At 40.4% G+C, this 25,149-nt stretch overlaps 1 protein-coding gene across 1 annotated transcript in view; it reads right to left on the bottom strand.

Moving 5' to 3' along the window:
* SYBU (syntabulin) overlaps positions 1 to 23,121 on the bottom strand; it is a 47,443-nt gene extending 24,322 nt beyond the window's left edge. Inside the window, exons 1-3 of the mRNA XM_067290229.1 lie at positions 23,053 to 23,121; positions 22,199 to 22,406; positions 8,556 to 8,753 (exon numbers count right to left, since the gene is read on the bottom strand). Of these exons, the coding sequence (XP_067146330.1) occupies positions 8,556 to 8,753; positions 22,199 to 22,406; positions 23,053 to 23,079 (433 nt within the window). The 5' untranslated portion in view covers positions 23,080 to 23,121. The remainder of the gene's footprint in view (positions 1 to 8,555; positions 8,754 to 22,198; positions 22,407 to 23,052) is intronic.
* Positions 23,122 to 25,149: the final 2,028 nt, after the last annotated feature.

The raw sequence follows: 25,149 nt of genomic DNA, 5'->3' as shown, positions 1-25,149 counted from the left end.
TAATGTAATAGGAACTTGCATATACAGATTCAAAAATATGGAACACTTTGAAGTCAAAACACTCTATATAGCTGCTACTTCATCCGTTCATGTTTGAAAGAAGTACTTGGCTATTTGAACATGTTGTCCACAGCAATACAAGGAAATTTGTTTAAATTCAAAGTTTATATCTAATATATATAACCTCCCCCCCAAAACAGTGATATAGTAACATTGTTTTTAAAACTTTACAACAGTCTTTTGCTCAAAATATTTATCTATCAGAGTTACAAAGCACTTTTTTCACTTCAGTAGAATTTATTTGGGTTAGCTCCTAAAAATACTTCAACATTGCAATGTCGAACTCCTAGGTGTCCTGCTGACTAATGAAATTCTCAGTGCAAAATCAGACACAGAATTACCCTATGTAATATTGGCACCTGAGGCAGTGGTCCTCAGAAACAGGACAAACGGCAAATGTTTAAGCTTATCAGGGATGAACAGAAGAGGAAAAGGCACCTAATTAGACCTATTGACCTAAATACAGATAGGCATCAACTTCCAAGCATGTTCTTCAATCACAAGCCTCATTCTGCAACTAAATACCTAAGACTGACCTTCCTTTCTGTTAAAAAAACAGGCATAAAAAAAAAAGTCTGAGCTTGACTCCAATAAGGACTAACAGCACAGCTGTCGGAGACCTCTTGTAGGATACAGGAGACATAGGTGGGAATTGTCTCACTAACTGGAGATGTCTCTAATGTAGGCACCTATATCTGGGCCAACGTTTAGGCAATGGAATTTTAATCAGTATAATCAGAGAGTGCAGTTCATTCATCTTCTCTTAAAGTAAATGTTTATAGTTGGTCAGAAAAATTGCACACTAGCTTCACTGATTTTATTACTTTTATCTCCTTTGAACCAAAACAGGACCTTAGTCAAATTGCTCAAGCAGAGACAACTACAACTACATTACAGATGTGAAGGTCAGGCCAGACAAATTACAGCCCATCGCAGCTCTGCCTGGTTTGGCTCAGGACCACAAGCTCCCATCTTCCTCACCTCCGAAACAGCCCCCATAATCACCAGAAGAGAAAATGACAGATTCACCTGTAAAGCTGTCCCACTTTCGGTAAGCAGTTCAAGTCACTGGACCAGAGAAAGCCAGTCAGGCCCCATCTGTAGTCCGGACCAAAAAATAATCTAAGGAGAGCTGTAGATTCAAACCTCACCTCTTCCTGAATCACTCATGTTCAGTGAGTTACGCGAGACAGGCGATCCCCACCAGGATCTCCTGGCTCTGCTGCACCTGTTGACCCAACTGAGCAGGACTCATTCCAGAACTGCCGTAGTGACGACAGTTGTTTCGGAACGTGCAGGAGGACGAGGAGCAAACGGCAAAGACGAGACACACAGTTGGCCTCCACGGCACTGCATGGTGATCTACTGAGGTTTAAAGCAGCAACTGCTACAACACGTAAAGCCCTCACAGGGTGATACTATCCATGCTCAGTCCTAAGATGTAAGATCTGAGAATAGCACAGACTTGTACCAGAACACTGCATCTTTCCTTCTGAAGGGAGATATGTGTATTTTAATCTCCCTGTGAAGTATACGCTCGTACTGTTGTAGCCATGGAGACAGAGTCTTTAATAACTCCCTGCGCTAGCAGGTCAAGTAAGCAAATCTACACAGCTCCATAGCAACTGACGGGAAATTAAAACGGATCCTGTCAGTAAAATATGCAGGAGGGCTCAGTGCATACAGATATATTATCTGGAAACACTTTTATTAAAAAAAAAAAATCAGCAGCAGCTATTTTGAGTAGGCCCAAAACGAAGAGCCAGGAAAAGGGAGAAAAGTAAACAAGAGAAAGGTCAAAAACTGCCACAGCTGTATTTATTTGATTCTGTGTCAGAAAAGATCTCAAACATTATTGTCCCCCCAAAAATTATGAAGGCCACATATAAAAAAGGGAAAATAGTGACATAAAATTCTACAGGAAATAAATTTTGCATACCATTAGATTTGAATGTTAGGATGGGTATGATGTCTGCCGTTGGTCTGCTATCAGATATGGTACAGAAGCAAAACAAGGCATGTACTTATATCCAAGGCAGATGACATATATACTCAAGCACCCCCTCCCTTCTTATTGCCAAGATGATGTTCTAAAAAGCAGATGGAAAGCCTTCTAGAAGCACAAGTAGTTGACCGTTGCATATCTGTTCTTTTCCAAATATTGAGTTGCTTAAAAAAATCTAGTGCTCAAGTTAAAGCCATCCTTATCAAGTTTAAGTTACCTGGTGAACCTGGGCTTTGCTCTTCCTGTTTTCACTTGCAAACTCTTCTGTACTATTCAGAGAACTTATGCTTTACACTTATAAATAAACACAGCCACATCAAAATATTATTTATTATTAAATACTTTAAGAAGAGACAAAAGAAGAGTCTTACTTATGGTCACAGGCAAAATATTCCATCATTTGTTATCAATTTACTTCACTCGAGCTATCTTCAGAACTTTTTTTTTTGTAAGATTAAGTATTTAAGTTACACTGAATCAGATCTAGCTCATCTCCTAATTTCAGTATTCATATACATTTGATACCAGCCACGTATTTAATTATTTGAATACTCCCAGGAATGAAGGCACCCATCTTCTCATCTTCACTGCACATGTAAAGTGACTGATTGCAGGATGGGAGCATAGTGTACTCTGATTAAACCCTGCATTTACAACTGGATTAATTGTTCTTTGACGTACTCTTGCTCTTAATTATCCCTCCTTCAACAAAAGCGCAGTCTTGGAATGAGGGTTATAAAGTACTGCTAAATAAGTGACAGCAGAAAGAGAGATACATTATACTGAGTTTTTGTCATCAGCCTCACTTTTGTACGAAGCTGCTTTTAAAATGAAGCATACCAATTTATTTTCGGGATCAGTCAACGCAAATTGTTTTCACCAAATACATACCTTTGTTGTTGTTTTATCTTTAAAACAAACAGGGTGACTTTGCCTTAGAATATAGCTACATATATATTACACCAGCAGCATTTTAAAAGGCATTTCAACCTAAGAGGTAAAAGTACAACTTATAGTTGTAAAGAACAATGAATCTTTTTGCATGACACTGGCTCTGTTCAAGTTAGCACATTCTGTACCTTTGTTCCTGTATTCTGCACCTTTGTTCCTGAACAACGGGAATAACAGTTCCCACAGTTTGCAGAAATTCAGTGCAGAGAACGAACAAAAGCTATGTGAATACAAGATACAATGTTGTTGTACAAATGAGTCAATAAAACATCTGTCTAATATTTTATCAGTCTTTCCCAAGATAAAACAAAGAAAATCCTGTCACTGCATGCATCTGCAATCAGAAAGGTAAAGTTCTTCAGAGCAAACTGTATTTCCAAAACTACCTCTAAGACAATCCTCTCCCAGATCTTATACATGAACTGATCTGTTTTTAAGTGAAGCATACAGATAAATGTTTGAGTCAGATATTATTATTCCCACAATATCTTACTGAACTGAGGTACTGGGATGATAAAGGACCCGCAAAATTATAAAGCCAGGTCTCAGTAATATAAGCTAAATCAGCAAATTTATGTTTATGACAACCAAATAAGGTGACTTTGCCATTAGAATACAGATACGTCTAGATATATGCAAGCAATATGGATGATCTTATCTGTTAATTTTACATTAATGGATTAACTGGTCACTACTCTTGCCGTGCACAAGATGAGCCCAAGAACAAGTTCCTGGTCACTCAGTATCCTGGGAATCTAATGCCAGTAATCTGGGAATCTAATCTAATGCCCACGTGCCAGACCAAAAGAAAAAAAAAAATAACAGCAGGAAGAACAGTACGGTTTAACAGCTAGATTTGCATTTCTTGTCTAATCTGTCTGGCTTATCTACTTCTAACTACAATATTCCCAAATGCCCAGGGAAATCATCTTCCTTGTCTCCTTTTTGTTAACTTTGCTCAGCTCTAAAGCTAATTAAAAAGCATCCCTGCCTTTTCAGTGCTCACAATCAATTTAAGGCCAATACAGGTTGCTCTACCTGTCACTTCTAAAAACCCTAACAGTCCGAACACTTTCAAAGATTAATCTGTTCAGACTGGGACATCCTACCCCAAGATTTATTCACTTATGACTTGAGAAGTATACCAGGAAGAAGTGGAAAAGACCATAATGGCAGCATGTGCTGAGTACGACTTTACTTACTATGACTGAAAGTTAAATGACATTTTTAATCAGTGATTGTTAAGATGACTTTACTTATTCTTTCATTTCTACGAACTCAGATATGAAAGTACACAGATGTTAAATACAGAGAAGGAAGATCACAAAGCACGTACTGCAATGACTGAACAACAGATCTGGGCAATGCTCTACGTAAAGGAATAAAAGCCTAGGCAACAGAGGTAGGTGCTCTAAGTGGTTAAAGCCTCTGAGATTTTCCTATTAATTTGAAGAATGAAGCTTTAATGTCTGAATTCTAAATGACTACCATTCCTGAAATGTAATCCATTGCAGTTCAACTGCAGTATAATCCAACGTGTTACTATTTTAGCCAGATTCAGTAATAGATGGCCAAATGTTTTATCAGAGTGAAAGAGAACTTTTCTGTATAGTCTGCTGCTGCCTGGGGTGGTTATTACTTAACAGAGCTGTGAATGATGAACAGCCAGGCTTTAAAGAACTCTGGGGCTGACCTTAACTGCTGCTCATCTAGGATTCCTTTAATGCTGTGGTGTTTAATCTTTACTCTGCAAGCCCATAAAGGTCTGAAAGCAGTTATTTTAACAGGTCTGGGACAGTCTTAATGTCTCAAGTCTTAATGATTTCACATGAAACTTTAGCCATTCAATGGACTCAGAGATAGCTCCAACACAAACCTCACTCAGATCATTCAGTAAACTGGACTGAGGCTGCCCATGACACCAAAAGCAGGAAAGTGAAGACCAGAACTCCTGCCAGAAATGCTGAACACAGTCAGTTGATCAGGTGCCATTCTAGAATTACAGACATTTAAAACCACATAGAGCTTTGTGTTGCTTTAAGCTTACAAGCCTTTTAAAAGTTATTGACACAACTCACACCTGAGATTCCTTTCTTTATTCATGTTTCTCTGTAAGTTTATCATGAATTTCTAGCTTACTCCGAGCATTCTTATAGAAGTCAAAAAATAAGAGGAGAAAGACTGTCAGAGAAAGCAAAGTAGTTCCCACTATCTTTAATAAGATTTGGACATCAGCTGCGGGAATGAGAACCTATGGAATCCCATCCATAGAATTAGAACAAAATTGTGAATATGTAGAAGTGCTCATATTCCTATCTATACATTTACAGAAACTAAAGGTTTCAGTACAGCACCTCGAGACAAAAGTAGCACTACTGTTAATCAAATATTCTATATATCTTTCTGCTGGGGCCATTTTCTGCAACAAATTTTGTTGCTTTTAATACTGCAAAAATGAATCACATCCAAGAGAGGGATCCTTTCTGAAATCCTGAAATTAAAAGGCTCATAACTTTTTACTGGAGTGGATGTTATATTTATTCCATAATGTTCTTGTCCTCTCCATCCTTACTAGGGAAAGCAGGGACAGATTTTAAGCCAATGCTAAGTAATAAACAGCTAAACAGTAATAAAATAGTTTGGTCTTTTCAACTCATTTTAAAATTTATTTTGAAATTCATCTATAACATTGCTGTGATCCACATTTAATGCAGAATAAAAATATTACCAGCTATCACAAATAAATAACATTTCTGTGATTATAAAACTTTCAGAGGTTTAGCAAGATGCAGCAATAATGCATTCTAGGATTAAGTATGGTTCACTATGCAGACATCATAAATTATGAATGATACTCCAAATCTAGTGTGTTATTACTTTGAGAGCTGAATATGACTTAGATCCATTTAATGATGTCTTAGGCTGTTAGAGAAAAGAAAGCTATGCTGTAATTTATATTTTTAAGCATGGAAAAGAAAGATGAAGTGATATTGCTAGAGTAGCAAAAAACACTGGAGCTTGGGAACAGCTTAAAAGAGTCCCAAGGGTTCAATCTCAGTGCTATCCCACTCTGACATTTCCTGAATTATCTAAATATTTGTGTGAGTGTTACTTCTGAGATTCAGCATGTTCCAAGAAAACAACACTGGAAACAGATAAATTTTCAGTAAAATGGCAGGCAGTTTGAAGGTGCACACTGATTTAAGCACTCGCCTACAGAACTGTAGCACAGGTCAGACTCTGTAAAAGAGAGTGGTGTACTGAATGTTTGTCTTTTATATTTGGCTCCTGCTATGCAGTCATTATTACCAGACCTTTCTAGATAAATACTATGCCAAGATTATATTCATAAATCAGCAAAGATTTTTGGTAGAGAGAAAGGTTCTATGCACAGATATTTTGTGCACAATTCTTTGAGGTATCCAGAAGCAGTTATGTAATGGCATGGATGTATTTCTGCTTTCTCCTCCCACAGCCCACTTCCCTTCTATTGCTCCCCCGTTATTCCCTCCATGTTTTGCTAAATTTTAGTGACTTCTCTTTGTACAAGGACTATATCTTTCTGACTGGGTCACCTGTCAGGGCCACTTGTGCATTCATGCACAGAAAGGTCATAACGAATGGAATGGATCCACTTGAAACCAAGAGATAGGAAAGGGAGAGAATTACATTAATCCCTGTGGACCAAAACGAAGAAAACAAACCCCAGCTACCTCCTGGCTTCCTTTCCATTTCAGGAATGCCCTTCTCTTGTGTTAGCTCATATTGACTAGAATGTGATTTTTGACAACTTTACACTAGAAAAGGCATGAGATAATTGGTAGGAGAAACTTTGAAGTACGTTGAGGTGACTGTATATCAGACCTATTATAAATCAGCACTACTTCCTGCTCTGAGAGTTTTGATAGATCCCATGAATGATATGCTTGAACTCCAGAGATAATTTTTCAACCTTAGAGATTAATCAATAAAGAGGTACTAACAGCTACAGAATGGTCAACCTACAAGAACAGAGCAATATTAAAAGGAAGTGACACAGATGACAAATTAGAGCTTCAAAATGAATGGGTGAGAATGTCAGTATATCAAGCTGCCCAAAGAATTTCATAAAGCCAAGTTGCCTTTGACTTAGCCGGATTGATTGACTTTTTTTTTTTCCTCCATCTGAAGTATATTAAAATTCTACTCAAGATTGCCTTTGTTTCCCCCTTTCAGCATTTCAACTTTGATCTAGTGTAATAATTGAAAACAATGAAGTTACTTAATGAGAAAAGTGCATAGCTCTCTTCCATGAGTATAGCACCACTTAGCAGAATAAACTTTCAAAATCCTCTACTCACATTTTCTTAGGTTACAACTGTATTCACATACAAACTGGTTGTGAAAGTCATGCTTGCAGATTTGACTGCCGTATATTATGTCCACTTCATTCCACCTTCATTAGATTCCTTGATTTAAGTGGAACAGAAAACAAGACTTGCAAAAATATAATCAATAGTCCATTCTGCAGAGTAATGGGAGACTGGGAACACCTAGTTAGTATTGGTACTATGAAATAAACCGAAGAACTTTCCAGGGTTAGTGATAAGTTATATCCAGTTAGCCCTTTCAATGACAAAGATAGTGAAATATTTTTGTGACAGATTCTCCACTGTTCTTGATTCCAGAAACATGGTGATGGAAAATCTGAGCTGACTCCAAATGAAAATAGCAAAATTGTTTCCAGGGGTGAAATGGCCCTAGAAACAGTACAGTCATGAAGTACCTGAGCTAACAAACCATGTTGATTCCAGCTGGCTCTGCACAGGGTCAAAACACCCTCTCTGGAACCATGATTAATTAAATAACAGCCCAAATATCCTGCCCATTTGTAATCCAGAGCTGACTGTACATGAATCACAAAAATGTTTTATATCTGCTCATTAAAATTACACTGGTTTATGAAACCCCAGGATATTTAGTCTTGGATGTGTGACAAGCAGGTGCTGATATAACTGGTGGTCCAAGGTGGCTCATTAGCCTGAGGCAATATGACATGTTCTTGATTCAGACAAAGCACTATGGATCTACGTCTGCATAAGTCCCACATTTAGACTAGCCCTCATCTTGCCTTGGTTTGAAATATAGTATCCCCAGAACCATCACAGCTTGGTAACATAAACTTTAGGCAGGATCTAACCATAAATCTAACACCATATAACTGTAATTCTTTGATAGTAAGAGTCATCTGTCTTTGCCCAGTGAAATACACGTGAAATTATCATGGAACAGTGGAAAATCCAATTCAGTTGTTATTTGACATCACCATCTAGCCTCATAAAAGAAAGTGAAGATATCAATTAATTATATTTCCATGAAAAAAGTCATGCTTATACTGTTTTCAAACCTTGCAGGTGGTTCCACAGAAAGAACCCAACTATATACTATCAATATTAGTCGTATCACATGTAGCACAACACAATGTATCTAAACACCTGTAGCTACATTAGTCTGTTAAAGAGCGTAATTAAAGAAATGAAAGGAGCTATGATATACTTACCAGGCTTTACAAGGCTTGTCTTTGTCTCCTTCTTATATCGAGCCACCTGCAGGTTTCCTTCACTCATTGTCCCTGCATGAAATTTCTTTCTGGTGAAGTCTCCATCACTACCAGTGCAAAAACTGATTGGACTATTTCCAGCATCAGAAGGAGTCTTAACTGGAGATACTGACTGGCTACTAGGACAACCAGTGTCATCTGAAAAGAAAAGGGAAAACACCAGAATTTCTAACTAGTAAGTACATGAAGTTGGCAGAACAAAAAAAAAGTGTCTGTGTTACAGCACTGGACTACAGCCCTTCACAACCAGAAACAGTTATCTGATCTATGTAACCTTGACTCTGAAACTTGATGGGGCCCTCATTTACATTAGTTTCTCCCATTTTGTGAAAAAGTGCCGGATACCTTATGGCAGACTAAAATGGTAAATGCTTGTTTCAGTAAGTCTGACAAAATGCAAAATCAGAGGTTACATAATGAAAAATGAGATCCAAGATAAACTTTTGACTTAGCAAGGTAAGGGAATATTATGGCACGAATGTTAAGAAATACACATAAGAATGACCTGCATCACTGTGTGCATACTGGACAAAAAGCAAGCATGGGCCACACACTTCCCTTCAAGATATGTTCCTATCTGAACCACAACAGAGTAATCAACACTTTATATGCACAAAGTGAAGATTTTCATTTAACTGAAAATGATAAAGGTTTCTTAAAATTGTTTTTTTCTTTCAAAGAAACTGTGGTCACAGAGCTCTTTCATTCATAACAAGTGGATATGTGTATTTTAGTTCTAAAAAGGGTATACGAGGCACTGTTTTTGTTTAAAGCGGAATTATTTTGAGGAAATACCAGTGCTACATGATATCAGCATTCATCTCTTGGAATAAACCATAATTTTTAAGCTCCAGGAATACAAACTCTCAAACTCCTAGTAATAAATTACAAAGTAAAAAGTCAGAGTCAAGATAAAATCCGCGTACCAAAAAAGCCTTCATCTAAATCCCTCCAGAGTAATCATATCTTCTGTAATAGTCACAGTGGTTTTAAAGATACATAACAAAAACAAACAAGCTACACTTGGAAGCATTGAATATTTACTCTCCTGGAGAAAAGTAATTGTTTACTCTTTCCCAGGACTAAGCAGAAGCCGCAATCTTAACTGTGCAGTTGTACTCTGTTCCCAGTATCTTTACATAATATGAAGCTCCAGGTACCTGCAACCGAACCAAATAATTTGCATGACCATATTTCACTTACCACTTCCATCCTATTCATAATTCAGTTCAAGCCTGATGTTGCAACGAGCTTTGCGGACAGGCTGAAGTCAGTATATGACTGCAGCTTTATGAGGTAAAGGGACACTCCGTAACTCCATGCACCATCCCCTCCCTCCCAAAGAGAAGCTTTTGCTATTAACTGTTGCTCCCTCAATACAATTAAACAAACTCAACCTTTCCCGAGAAACAGGTTTTCCCTGGTTACCCTACCTTGCCAAATGCTCTCATGTCTCCACCTCTTTGTTCACATGACGACCTTCTGCATTCTGATACTCATTTCTCCATATTCTTCCTCTAATTCTCAGCAAATTATCTCAAAGTGCTGATTATCCAATGCAGGTTATACACGTAAATATATAATAGTAGCCAATAGTCTGGGATATTTCTACTGAGGCTTGCACAAATTTATAGAAATAATGTCAAGCCAAGAGGGCAGCCAAACCTACTCTAAGAATTATCTCCAGGGCACAAAGGCAAATAACGGTGCAAAGCACCTAATTCAACTTAATCATATTTGATTCCTTCAGCTCAATTAAGCCTACAAGGATCTCCTTTGGACATGTTGCTGCTATTCTGCAACTCAGAATTAGTTCCTTGAAAAATAACGGGGAAGGGAAGACTGCTACTAAGGTTTTCAGTCCATCCCCACATTCACCCTGACTAAAGCGGGATTGTTCCCCACATGATTTTAGTTTACTCTTCATCTTTCTCATTCATATCAACATCACAATATAATGCAACACAGAGAAGAGAAAAGAAGGCAGTTTCTTCCCAGATCAGTGCCCATTTCCCTTTGTTAAGGGTTCAGTATTCTCTTCTACAGGCTGAATGAATATTATCTACAGGACTCTGGATCTACAACACTGCTGAGCAAGGTTTTGAATTATGAACAACTTCTTTAGCTAAGTCCAAAGAGTCTTCTCTTCAGAAGTGCACAAACATTTATAATCAACTATATTTAGAAAAAAGTGCATGTTCATGGAGTTCATTGTTTCATACGACCTTTCAATTTAGACATTTCTCTATGTGATATTACTTTCAAAACTTTGTGTAAAAAAAAAAAAGCAAGAAACCATTTACTTCATCTCTCCACCAATAAAGTCACTCCAATAGCTGGACAGGTTCTCTTGACCTTACAGATGCATTTTATATGGTAGACTTTATGTACAAATAACTCCAAAGCTACAGGGATGCTACATGGAAGAACCTCGGGAGCTGATAAAATCTTGTTAAAACGGTTTAGATAGAAACAATGAAAATCTAAACTACAGCTTTAAGAATTAGGGCACTGAAAACAAATGTATAAAACTAATTGAGATAAAAAAATAGAGTAGCAAAATAAAGCATTCAAAAATAAATATTTTAATGACCAAACAGTTAACATTGCCTCTGATACTGCACCAATGACATTGTATAATCAGATTTTGACATATATACATATACACATACTATATATATGTATATAACCTCATTGTACGCTTAAGGACTGCAGCTTTCATTGCAACAGGGCATTTATTAAAGGAATAAAATGAACCTGGCATAAAGAACAACAGGTCTTCTCTGCTCATATAATGTGACCTTTAGACCTGCCAGCAACCAGCTAAGCATTTCCACTCCAGCTGAAGTAAATGAACGATATTATTGTACTCCTTTTTCCTCTGATCATTTGTTATTTTTAATATAATGGATAACTTCTTCTACCTGACATGAACCAGAAATACAAACAAAATTAGAATTTTTCTAAATCTAGGGTATGCTGCCAAAGAAACATTTTACCATGCATGTAAATACCAGCTTTTCATGGTGCCTTTTGAAGAATCAAAATGCTTACTACCACAGAAAGGAAGAGCTGCATATGAAAAACCACAGTTCATCACCAAGGGCAAGAAAGCCTCTGCTGTAAACTGGAGGGATACACCTCTCAATCAACTTGCAGCTGACCACTCTGTTACAAGAAAAAATAATGGTAAACACTGAGGTGCCACCCAACTGTTCAATGCAAGTCAAACTGCCAACACTTGTCTTCATTTTTTCCCTACTACTGAAGCCTTAAAGGGTTATTTATTTATCTAAAATGTTAATATTGTAGCTGAATTTCCTGCAGAACAGCAGCACATAAAACCTCCATGCAAAGTTTCTGCCTCTAGAAAGGGTGAGCCTCACTGCACATCAAACTGATAGAGCCAGCTTCCATCCCACACATGGGCTTAGATAACCAGGCTTAAAAAGGGTTTGATCTAAAACTGCTCACTGCCAAAGCATACAACACTTCTTTCATAAGAGAAGGAATGCAACTGAGATAGTCTGAGTTTAATATTTGCCACATATATACGTACATACATGTATATACACATATATATAGGTCTCTCCAAAACCCTAACAATTCTGAGGGAAAGAGGTGAAAGCCTCAAACTGCCTAGATAAGGAAAAGATATTCAAGATAAGGAATCTATTTCCAAAGTGGGTAATGGGGAACAGAAGCAGATGAGCCCAAAATTCCCCAAAGGAATCTACCTTCTGCTGAACACATGACGTGAATGCAGTCAGATAAGGATTCAGTCTTGTAATTCAGCCCCAGTAAGGATGTCAGGCCAAGACTTCTCAGGAATTCTATACATATACCTGACTTACTTCCACAGGCATATGGGTATTAGGAAGATAGAGAGAAAGCTGGCAAAATCTGCTATGAAAGTCACTACTTCTGATTGTCCTGTATGATTTACTTGACAGAGAAAAATACAAAAATAACATGCAACTTCCATTGCTTTCTTAGCTATATCCATGGTGCTTTCTTTCACACTGGCCTTCTAAGAAGGCTCTGGAACTGAAATTTCACTTTGAACATCAGCTGGATTTCATCACTGAAACTCTATGTCTAACTCCTCTCCCAGATCAGATACACTTGCCAAATTTCAAAGCCAAGAATGGGAGAGTGTCTTGTCAAACAAACAGGATCAGATAGGAAAGTCGCTCAGAGTACTGAGACATTTGTATTCACAGACTAACTTTCAAATATTAAAGTCAAAGAATAAACAGTTTCAAAGGTAGTAACACTCTAACCATATAATTCATAGACCTAAAGGCCATAAGTGGTGACATGATAATCTCTGATTTTCCCTGCACAGAGGCTTTAGAATTTTCACTAGCATAGGCTCAGAGCCTTCTTCAGGAAAACACTGCCTTTTTCTCCTGAAGACTTCAAGTAATACTGAATATAAACCCTTCTTCCTTAATCCATCCAAATAATTAATTATGCTATCTCTGTGGAATCACCATCTTATTTCTACTTTCACTCCTAGCTTTCAGATTTAGTTATGCACTTTTATGAGTCTGAACTGTCTGTCCCCTAAATGATCTCTTTTCTTTTGTCACATTTTTGTTTTCCCTTGATCAATGTTCAAACTGTGTGTAATTTGTACTTCCTCTGTGAAATGTGGATTCCAGAATTAAACACAGAATTCTAGTAGAGGTATCAATTCAGTGTACTAAGGCATAAATAATTTCTGTAATTTTACCTGATATTCCGCTTTGTCTACATCCTAGGATCTATTAGTCTTTGTAGTCATGGCTCTGCCACGCTGTCGTTATTTACAGTGAACTATCAAGTGTATTTCAGAACTTCCCAGGAAAATCTCCCATTCCACTGGTCTACCCAGCATTTTTTGAGCTCATAAATGTTGCTTTGGTCTTCTTTTCATCAATGTTCTTGTAAGAGAGGAGTGTGTTATGTGTTAATGAAAGTTGATGACAGACACCAAAGGGTATGCACCACCTAAATTCTGTATGAAATTGAGAGAGAAAGACTCCTCAAGAGGATGAGTCAGAAGCAAAGACTATTCTAGGCTTCTCCAGGGAAGCCAAGTCATCCCACTATTCTGAATCACTGTCTGGAGGATCTTGCCTCTCTCCATTGACTGTGTAAGGAGCCTAGGCAGTTATATCAATAAGGTGGAAGGGTTCACCCCTAAGCTGAAAAACGTCATTAACTAGAGAATTGCAATGTCATTCTGGAACAACTGGATAATCCTGAGGACCAGAGTAAGAGAGACAGGACGAAGTATAAAGTGAAAGGCCGAACATAAAAAGGCAGAGTTGGAGTATATTCACATTCACAACATTAAGTGCTAAATAGGTAGGAATCCAACGCCTGTCTAATTAAGGCATCCTGAATCACCTTCTGGAGGTACCCACATCTGCCCACTGACTATTTAGGGAGCATAGATTAAGGTAAGAAGTATGATTATTCTCCTCAGTTTTTATTTGTACTAAAATACCTCATTTTTTTTGCAGCCATTCCAATAGCTGATTTTAGCTACTCCATAAGATTAGTCATTTGCTACTAGCCATTTCTTTTGTCATCTGCAAAACAGCAAAGATTTTATAGTATCACTTAGACTGTTCACAAATAATTTCACTAAAAGTGGAACCCTAAAAATGCCACTAGTTTTCGGTCCTTCTCATCAATCCTAACTTCATTTTAAAGTTATATTTTAAGATCTAGGGGTTGGTATTTAATAAAATTAATCAGGATATCACGTGGTTCTAAGGCCAAGATATTGCGGGAAATTGAGCATACTAAATCAGAGTAGAAGAGCAACCAAAGCTGTAGTCTTGTCAAAAAAAGAAAAGATGTTTATTTGACAAGCCCTACTTTTATGAAATCCTGCTGCACAAATTAATTCCACATTTAATCTCTATGTCTCTGCAGACAGAACTTGAATTAACTATGCTCCATTTTGTCCAAGGCAGGCTAGCAGCTGTACAAATCCTTTTGGTAACCCAGAGAGGTTGTGCAGTCTCTGTCCTTGGAGGTTTTCAAGTTTTGGATATACAAAGCCATGGCTGACGTGACACAGTGCTGACAACAATTCTGCCCCCAAAAAGAGATTGGACTAAGTTATCTCCAAAGGTCCCTTACAACCAACAGTCCTACGATTCTACTTTTCTTCTACATTTTGTATATACACAAAGTTCTACAGTTCTACAGTTGCGAACCATTTTGTTTCTCCTTGGTCCATCTTTCAAGATGGAACTACTGATTTGAACGTTCCAGCCACAAAAACTAAGCCACTAAAGGTCAGTAAAATCAAGCCTAAACATCTTCAACTCCTTTTGATTGTTACTTGGATTCCTATCACTAGTACATACGCAATTTTTAAAAGCTATTCTTTACCAGCCCCTTTGTGCTTGCAGTCATCACATCCAGGAGCTGATCAGTCACCGCTTAAAATTCAGTGAGAGATCCTCTCCACTCACTCACAGCGCGGCACAAGCAGTAACAGGCTCGGACTTCGTAGAAGGGAGAGGAAGGTGAAAGAATTTACTCACTTCTAAATCTTGGGCATCTTTTACCAAGCAGTATTTCCCACAAATAAAGGCATCAGCTCTTGACATCTGACTGTACAATAGCTAAGTTACACTGAAACAGCGAGTTTTAATAGACTTTGGCAGCAAATGCTGCCTTTGCTAATCTTCCATCATTCTAGCTGACCATTTCACTAATAAGCAGGACTGACGTGAGTTCTGGGAAACCATCTGAAAAAAGCCTACATAATTGTGGTTACTGGCTCTGCCATTACATTTACAGCACAACTAATGGTATTAGTATAACAGAACAAAAGCAGCAAAGCTTACTAATAAAAATACCAATGAAAAATACTACTGTTGCTAGGAGCACACCATGATCAGGAATAGCATAGCTCCTAGAGGTTTTCATATCACATCATAGAAAACATTTGGATTTGTTTCAGATGATAAAGGACTGAAAAACCATTTGAAATTTTTAAGAAAAGTGCTAACTAAAGGGAGAGAGTTTTCAGCCTTGGGAGGAAAAAGTCTGAAAAAGAGACAAAGAAAGATCCTGGCTGTTTGGTGTTTTTTTTAAGCACATCTTTGAATATATCAAGTATAAGTAATACTACCCATTTCATATCAACATTATGTGAAATATATATACATACAGATGTATTTGTGTGTTTTAATTCCATTATGCAGCAAAGGAGGAAACCATAAGTTTCTTTGAATTTACCATTTTTGGAAATAAAAACCTTAAATAGACCACACAGAAATTTGTATCTGTTTCTCAAATAATATAAAATGTTACACTCCTTTTTTTTCCTCATACAGCTCTGGTATAATTCTGCCTCAGTGGCTGACAGCATATGACTGTGACCCTCACAGCTTCAACATCATCTCATAAGTTTGACCTGTTTGCTTCCTAATGTTGCTTGGAAACCATATATATTCAATCCACTGTTGTTTTATCCATATTTTGTGTACCTTTTTTTTCTTTCAACTGTCCCAAACCCCTGACTGGCACTAAGAGTCACTATAGGACCCACTTGTTGTATATGGTGAAGTATATAAAGTCAAAACACTGTTTCAAAATTTCAAGGACATATATTAACCCTACAAATGTAGGGTTAAAACAGGTCAAGCGTCTTTTAAAATATCAAGATTCTCTTTTAATACAACAAAATCAAAGACTTCTGATTAGATGAAGGCTTCATTTCCAGTACAAGTTGCAAGCTTTTTTTCAATAGGCATGACAATATTCCACTCAATAAAAATTTGCATTAAAACTACTTTAAAACAAAAGTATTTGGATTACACATTGGTGGCAAAGAAAATACAGCCCATAGCTTAGACTTAAGTCATCACTGTCATCATCATACATAGCCAGATGTGACAAACAGGGCACTAGAAAGGGTGAGGTACTAACTGCTCTCAGGACACAAGCCAACATTTGCCAGAGTCAACGGAAACTCTTCTGCTGACTTCAGGAGGCTCTGGACGAGGCTTTAAAGATTCACAGTGCTGACAGATGCACAAAAAGGTGACAACAAACATTCAAAAGGTCAAATGTTTTGGCTTCCAGATGCTGTTGTGTGGGGTAGGAACAAAAGGGTAGTTACTTAGTACGAAGGAATAAATAGCGCGGTTGAAAGGGAAGTAGGAAAAGGCCAAAAGTTGAGGAACAGGAAGGCTTTGCTTTTTAGTACCAAGACACTTTTCTAATTTCCATGTTTAAAATATATCTCTGCTATACAGAAAAAGAACTGGTGGTTAACAATATGAAAAATTATTGCCTATAAGTAGGTCCAACAGGAAATTCTCCAGGGAAACAGCAGTGAGAAAAGGAAGCATGTCACCAGAGTGTTGCCCTTACGCAAAAGCCGTATGTGAGTTTTTAAAAGTGGATTTTGTTTCAGTGTATTTTGGAAAGTATCACAGTGTTTGCTAACCTGCCTTGCAGAGTGCTATACTTGGATCCTGAGAACAAATTCAGAGTCGGAGAAGAGCTCTGCTTCAGAAGTTATTGTTTGAAACAATGGCATAAAGAACCATGGAAAAATGTAGCAGAAAAGACTGCAGAAAAGAGAAGCTAATGTATCAGATATTTCTTTGATTCAGTAACACAGAAAAAAATAACAAATCACTAAGGAAGTATTTAAACAAAGTACTTCTTCTTATGAAAAGAAACAATAAGAATGGGAGAGCTCACCATACATATATACGTATAAATATATATGTATATATTTACAAATACAAATAATCAGGGTAATTATTTTTAGCAATTTATATTAATTCTCTGGATTCAATCTTCTGAATTGTTAAAATACAGCAACTTCCTTTTCCTCTGTCTTTTTCTATGCAGAAACATATAGTTAAGTACACATGCTTTAACAGCGTCACCTCGAAGGCTAGCTGGTTTAAGATACCACCTGTTTCAGCGTTCTAGCCAGAAATTATTTACCAGAGTGACAGAAGGTACAGCATTTTGTCCAATAACATAGAGCTTCACTGCACCTGTACAGATTCCCCTCTCCTTTGATCTGTGCCTAGCAAGACAGGTAGTGCATTCACATTGATTTTAATAGGCCTGCGTAAAGCCTGCCTGCCTTTTTTGACAGATGCACTCTGAACTCAGCCTCAGCACCCATCACCAGCTGAGCCAATTGGAAAATAATCTCCAAGTGCAAGTGGACTATGTGGATGAATAACTGAGCAGGATACAGCAATAGAGAACTTCCTGCTGCAGTGTTTACACGGCAGAATTTACAATGTGGGCACATTATCAGAACGTATTTATTGTGCTATCCAAGCAAAGAATGAGGGAGGAAGATATTCAAATCTTCATACCAGAAAAAAAAAGGAGGTTATGAAATAAACACTGAACCCAGATCTTGAAATCTGAAAGCAAAGGTAACAACAACAATGACAACAAAAAGCTCAATTTTAAACTCGAAATCTATTTTTGAAAACTCTGCCAGAGTGAGTCATAATCATTCATATACAGAGATACTACTACTGTAGTACTGTGTAGTCTAGTTAAAAAAAAGAGATTTGCAGCTAAGCCTGAGAAAAGAGGAACATTTTGCTATTGGAATGAAACAGCTCCTCTAGCTCATGAACTTTTTTGCTGAACTGATTATGAAGTGCACAAGTGCTTCTTTTGAAGCTGCAGTCTCAGTTAACAAACCACTTCTGCACTGTCTCCAGAAATTCGGTAGGCTGGCTTCTGTAGAAAGGCTGAAGAAGAGGTTGAGCATTGTTAAAAAGGTAACGTCTAAGAACTCTTCTTCACCCCAAAGCCCAAACTGACTACCTCTTAATATTAAAAACTAAAAGGACTATTGAATACAGTGCCTCTAGACCAAACACTGTTTTCAATCCAACACGGCAATTTGCTTGATTTCAAAAGGATGTGTACACAAAAAATCAAGGATAACACCCCCCCCTAAGTATCGTATCCCTCACAAGGCAAATACTGTAGCTGAAATTACCAAAGGGAGCCTCATTCTTTCTCAGAGCAGCTGCTCAGACATGGATCTGTGACTGAATTATTTGTTTGTGATGTTTAAAAATGCACTTCCCTCCTGATTGACAAGGTAAGTGTGTCAAGCTGCTTCAAAGCCAAATGTAACCTATGACGAAAACATGCATGACATGGGGAAATACTCAGTAGCAGTCAAGCCAGATGAAGTTGCTGGAAGAATGTTTTCTCATAATTTGACATACGAGTTCTATGGCTGACGTCCAAACCAAAAGAGGGCAGAGGCTGAAGAAAGAGAAATGCTCCAGTATCAAATGACAAACAGCACCCCAGATGTGCTAAGATTTTAAAGGAGGATTATGCACAGTAAATACTGATGAAAAAATTCAACTTGCCTACTTAATATTCAGAAAGCACCCATGTCCGTTTGGCATAAACAAAGTATACTAAAAATATATTTTATCAAGAATATCACAAATAAAATAGATTAACAGACTCACCATGTTTCATATGGGCTTACAAAGCAAAACTGACACAAAGTCAGTTGTAAAAAAATTGACTAACACTATCACCCGAGTCTGACAGAGTGTCATACAAGACAACGGAGGAGCTGCTCATTGTAGAACTTCTCTTCAGTGAGAAACTAGGAAGAAAAACTAAGCACCTTTCTCCTGCTGCTGAGTGGTATTTTTTTGCTGTTGTCACCATATTTACAGAATCATTACCGTTCCTGAAAGTTCTCAATCCATTTATTTTCCTGTCTTTTGCCTACCTAAACCAACATTAACATTACCTAGAAGACATTGGTGCTGTCATTTAAGAAGAGAAGAACTCAAAGCCTTCTGGTATGCATTGGGACCAATGTAAGTACACCAGGAAAAGGAGCCAGCTCAAAAGCTCTAGGGAATCAAACAGGAGATATATATTTAGAAAAGGCTGAGGAAGAAAAATCAATTCTATTTCGGGGAAAAAGGAATCTAACTATCATAACTGCTTGGTGTCAATACTAAAGGTAGATAGCAACTTTTCGAGAGAAGGACCAAGAAGAAAGGAATTATTCCAGGTGCCGATTCACACTATCTGCTGGTTATCAAGAACCTTTTGGAGTCTGAGGCTCACTACGGAGGTTACAGCAAAGGCATTTATCCACATGCTCATGAGCTCTTCACACTGCCACCACACTATCATCCATCATAGTATTCATTTGTTCACCTCTTCCAAATTTATTACTTGCTAACTTTAAACACACTTGCTGCACATGTCGCTTTTCAATTAAGATGTAAGTGCCTACCCAGGCACATATAGCTCATAAGGGAGAGAAAGGTTAGAGGGCTGCAGCCCCTCCATTCACCTTTCCACTCAGCTCCTCCCCATCCTCTTCCCAGAAAAAGGCATCAGCAGCCATCTGCTGCTGCTGGGATATTTCAGCCTAAATTAGACATAGAAACATAAAGAATGGTCATAAACGAAAGACAGAAAAGAGACATCAGAGAATGAGAAAATCAAGTAAGTGACTGTTATTATACCTGCATCACAGCAAAAAAGCAAAACTTAGCAACAACAAAAATATCAAGACACATAGGTGAGGCTTGGCTGATCCTTGGCTCAGTAAGTTTTGAAGACTATGGAAGTCAAACTGGGTATTGCACAACTGTATGAGTGCTTCACGTAGCAAAAGAATAGGCACAAAGCTGTTAGCATGGAAAAAATAGCAAAAGAACAGACTAAACCACAGCAGGTTTAGGATGATTTTTTTTCAGAGTAAAAGATGAATAAAAGGAAGTAAAAATATGAGCAGTTGTGCTTAGCAGAAAGGTTACGAGAATTGCATCATACTCATGAACACCTCTGTGCATGGTGCTTTAGAACTGCCAAACCAGGAGATCGGCTGCACCCAGAGTCAACACAGAGCTGCTGCTAGCCCTCGAGAAGTAGCTCATATAGTGTAGTGGAGCAGCAAGGAGCACTGTGGTAGACTATGCTGAATAGGTCTGAAGAGCACAATGCAAAACTGAAAAATATCATGAAAAAGAAACTTCAGTAACCAGGATAAAAGACTTGTCAACACAGAGAAAAAAAAAAAAGATTCTGGAGAAAAAAAAAGGAGCCATTTTGGAGAGATCATAATAAAGAATGTATTTCTAGAAAGCATCAAAAGATTTTAATTATTTGTTTCTTTTGAGGGAACAGGCAAACTCAGATAAAAAAGGTTAGATGGAGGGATTCAAAAGGCATGGGAAAGAGACTTCAGCGTTCTTCCAACCTAAGTTGTTTGTTTAATGATAGCCATTGTTCATTAAGCAATAAATAACCTAACCGATCATTCCACTGAGTCTGTAAAATCTACCCAAGCTAAGAAAGAAATACTAGAATCAGGGAGGGATATTGTGTTTCTTATCTAGAAAAATTCACCGTTCTTGTACATAGTGTTAAATATATTGCTACTGATTAAAAGAAAAACAAAAAACAAAAAACAAAACTGATCCACTATAGCAAAGAAAAAAAAAGAGTATTTCTGGCTATATTCAGGAAAAGCTTTGGTAATTTAAAAACTTAATGAACAAACAGAAAGGAAGTCCAGGAACTTACTCTGCCATTTTAACTATTACAAAAATATTTGTTATAATTGAGATTTTTAATTAGATGAAGAACGTTATGTTCTCTACAATACCAACTATTACAACCAAATTTTTAATCACCAAAATATCTTTAAAATTGCCACATATATGCAGTGCCCAAGGAGTACATGACCTGACCCTCAAAGTACTTATCCAGCTGTGTAACATCATACATGAAGAAGAGTCCTATTGAACTGAAAGACTACTCACGGTTAGTAAGTAACTGAGTGGGTCACAGCTAGATGAGGGACCTAAACTATGTTAAACCCTACAGAGGGCAAATGTCTATCATCAAACATTTGGTTTTCTCCCTGACATGAAGGGATATACTCTTTTTAAAGAGCAAATAACACTTCTGTGTTCTACAGTTGTAAATTGCAAGTTTATTTCTAAAACATCACCTTTCCCTTGCACTCTCTGTAGAGGAAACATCAGGCTCAGTTCACGTCTAGATAAATACTTTCCGGTAGCGGACTGAATTCTCAAACAACCAAAATTAACTTCAGTATAACAGTGGTGAAAACTTCACCTACAGATTTTGCTCCAATTCATGCATGGGAATCAACGTGAAATTCTAAAAACCAGAATGAGTCACAATATTTGACCCACATCTTAATGACAACCACCCTGTTTTACACAAATAGAGAGATTCTTTGGCTTAGGGGCTTTTCGAGCTTCCTCAAACAGGCGCTACAGCGTTCGAGGCAAACCCCTCTCTTTAAGCAGCTAGGCGGCCGCAGTAAAACCGCCAGCTTTCTAAGCAGCGGCTAGCAGCGCCTTCAGGCCTGAAACATCTGCCGTCGCTTACTGACATGTATCGAAACAGCAGACACGGGACCCCAGCGAGGAGCCGGTCGCTGCGCTCCTGCAGGCGCCCGGGCCGCGCAGCGCAGCGAGGCGGCGGCGCCCGGCGCGGGGCCCCGACGGCGGCGAGCGGCGGCGGCCGGCGGGCGCGGCCCCGCGTACCTGAGCAGAAGCTGTTGCTGCTGACGGTCCTGACGGAGCCCCCCGAGGAGCTGGGCGGGTTGGACTCCCGGCTCTCCTCCTCCGAGAAGGGCGACTCGGAGGCGGGCGACACCTTCTGCTGCTGCTGCGGCGGCGGCTGCGGCCGCAGGACGAGGCGCGGGATGCGGCTGCGGGACACCTCCTTCTCCGGCTGCGCTTTCTGCTCCTTCTCCAAAAGCGAGCGCACCCCGGCGCCGTCAGGGCCGGCTGCCGGCGCGGCCCCGCCGCGGGAACACCCGCCGCCGCCGCGGGGGCGGGGAGGAGGCGGCGGCCGCCGGCCCCCGGGAGATGGCGGCTCGGCCCCGCCGGCGGCTGCGGCGGGCGCTGCGCCCTCCTCCTGCCCCCCTGCGCGGCGGCGGGCGTGCAGGAAGGTGGACCCAAACGTGACGGCCCCCCGCCTGCAGCCAGGCCGGGGCCCCGCCGCCCTCCGGCCGGGCCAGGCTTCCCCCCCCGGCGCGGCCCGGCCCCGCTCTGCCGCACCTCGGGCCGCGCAGCCCTGCGCCAAACCGCTGCGCCGTTCCGCACCCCGCGCCCGCAGCTCCGCAGCCCGCCCCGCCACGGCCCCTCAGCCCCGCTCCCCTCCGAGCCCGCTGCTGCGCTGCCCCCCGGCCCCTCGGCCCGGATCCCCCCGGCCCCGCTGCCCCCCGGCCCCTCCGCCCGGATCCCCCCGGCCCCGCTGCCCTCCAGCCTCCCAGCCCCGCTGCCCCCCGGCCCCTCACGCAGCCCCGTGCCCCACTGCCCCCCCCGCCGCGCTGCGCAGGGCCCCGCCGCCCGCCCCCCCGTGCCGCCGCCGCCCCGCCGCCCCGCCGCCTCACCTTGCCGCTCTCCCGCAGGGGCCCCATGCCGCCTCAGTCGCCGCCCGGCCGCGGGCCGGCACCTGGCATGGGAGAGAGGCAGGCGCTGAGCCGGGGCCGCGGCTGCTGCTGCTGCTGCTGCGGCGGCCGCTGCGCTGCGGGTGTCGGCGCGGCCCGGCCCCGCTCGCCGCTCGCCGCTCCCCGCCCCGGCACGTGGTGCCGCCGCCGCCGCCCGCCGCGCCCGGGGCCGCCCGGGCCCTGCCCGCCCGCCCGGGTCCTGCCCGCCCGTCCGGGTCCTGCCCGCCCGCCCGGGCCCTGCCCGCCCGCCCGGGTCCTGCCCGCGCTCGGCGCGGCCGCGGCCGGCAGGAGCGAGGGCGAGGCAGCCGCGGGGCCGGTGCGCAGCCGGGGCCGGCGGTGCTGCCCGGGGAGCCCGGCGCCGCCCGCCCCGGATGCAAGGGCAGGTCGTGCAGGTGATGCTCACGGCTGGACGGCCCCGGCCCCGGCCCCGGCCGTGTTTGCAGCGGTGCGGCTTTCGTGCTGAGACACCAAACCGGCTGCGTACCAGAGGACGAGTGCTATAAGCACAAATATAATGACTTCTATCACTTCATAAATCGTGAGGGGTGTCAGCTCTCTTCTGCCCCTCCTTACTCAATCACAGCTTTTTTAAAGTGCATGTGGAGATACAAAAACTTATTCTCAGACAATACAAGGCACAGTATATTTAATTATTGCACTGTCTCCCTTACCCTTCCTCATGCTAATTGTTGTTGACCCTACTATTGATTAACATACTTGTGTTAACATCACTCATCTGTTCCTCTGAAACTGGTTGGACTAGTTAAAACACACGTACACATTAGTAGGACTGCATCTGGACTGCATGCATAGCTATGTGGTGGGTGAAAAGGACTTCTTTTCCTCAAAAAATTGGAGAAATTCTGTGTATGGAGTTCATATGAGGTTCCACAGAAGTGTCTCCTTAGGGGACTTAATGAACTTGCAGAAATTGTACTTTCAGCAGTAGTATTTTAGGGCAAAGGTTTCCCTTTGCTTGGTACAAAAGGCCCCATTTCTGGCTGGGAACTTCTGGTTGCTATTAGAGCATAAATATTAAATATTGTCTTAAAAATAATTAAGGGCAAATGAATCTTTTTTTTGTGCAGTGCAGAAAATATGTCATCATTAACAGGAAAGGTGATGCATGCATCTAGTCCTCTAACAGGAAAGAGGACACTGGTGAGTATTGTCACACTGATTGTTACATATAAAAAAGTTATAATGACTAATTTATTTTCCTAGTGTTAGTATTAGATCCATTTCTTATGTACAGCTACAGGCTAAGTTCTGCCAAAAAATAGATGCCATCTTCCTCTCACAATGTCAAGACATATGTAAATCAAAGAGGTGACATAGTTATATTTATTAAAATGCTTAAAATTCTTGAATTAAAAATGCTGCCTGCTTATAAAGAAGATTCTAAGCCCTAGAATACATCTTCTGAGGCGTAAAAGAGGAGGAAGTACCCTGGACCTTCCCCTCCTGCTCTGAGGCTGTTTCCATGAAAAAAGGAAAACTGCAAATCACATATGTAAACTACACAAATTTGCTCTGCCATTGAGTAGAAAGCAGGGCATCTGAGAATGTAGGCTTCTGCAGCGAGCCATACGCGGCACGTGTGTGGTGGAAATTTCCCATGCACACTTACAAAGCTGTTGTATTGGTAGAAAAGTAGAAGAAGCTGTGCAGCAGCACTGCCATTGCCATAGTAACTCAGCTAGAGAGCTGATGATGATGATTCAATTGTCGGAGCCTGCTTCATCTTTTTCTATTTGGAGCTCAAATTTTTGCCTTGCTAAGAAACAAGATGTGAAAAGTGAAGTCTTCAGGCTGCCTCAAGATTCGTAATGAGATGACATTCCTTTTCATCTTCTGTCATATTTTTGCATAGAGATTTTTAGTCTTATGTTAAAATCATAAGAAAATTGTTAATTTTCAAGCAAAGATTTTTTTTCCCTAACAGTGCATGTATATCCATCAAGAAATTAAGTCACTTTTAGCTTATTAAAATATTTTTACTGTGCACTAATCATCAGTGTTGGGAGGAACACATTCTTG

This window comes from Apteryx mantelli, chromosome 2, assembly GCF_036417845.1.
Source record: "Apteryx mantelli isolate bAptMan1 chromosome 2, bAptMan1.hap1, whole genome shotgun sequence".
NCBI classification, from domain to species: domain Eukaryota; kingdom Metazoa; phylum Chordata; class Aves; order Apterygiformes; family Apterygidae; genus Apteryx; species Apteryx mantelli.
The sequence above is the reverse complement of the archived record's forward strand: the minus strand, read 5'-3'. Positions and strand labels throughout refer to the sequence as shown.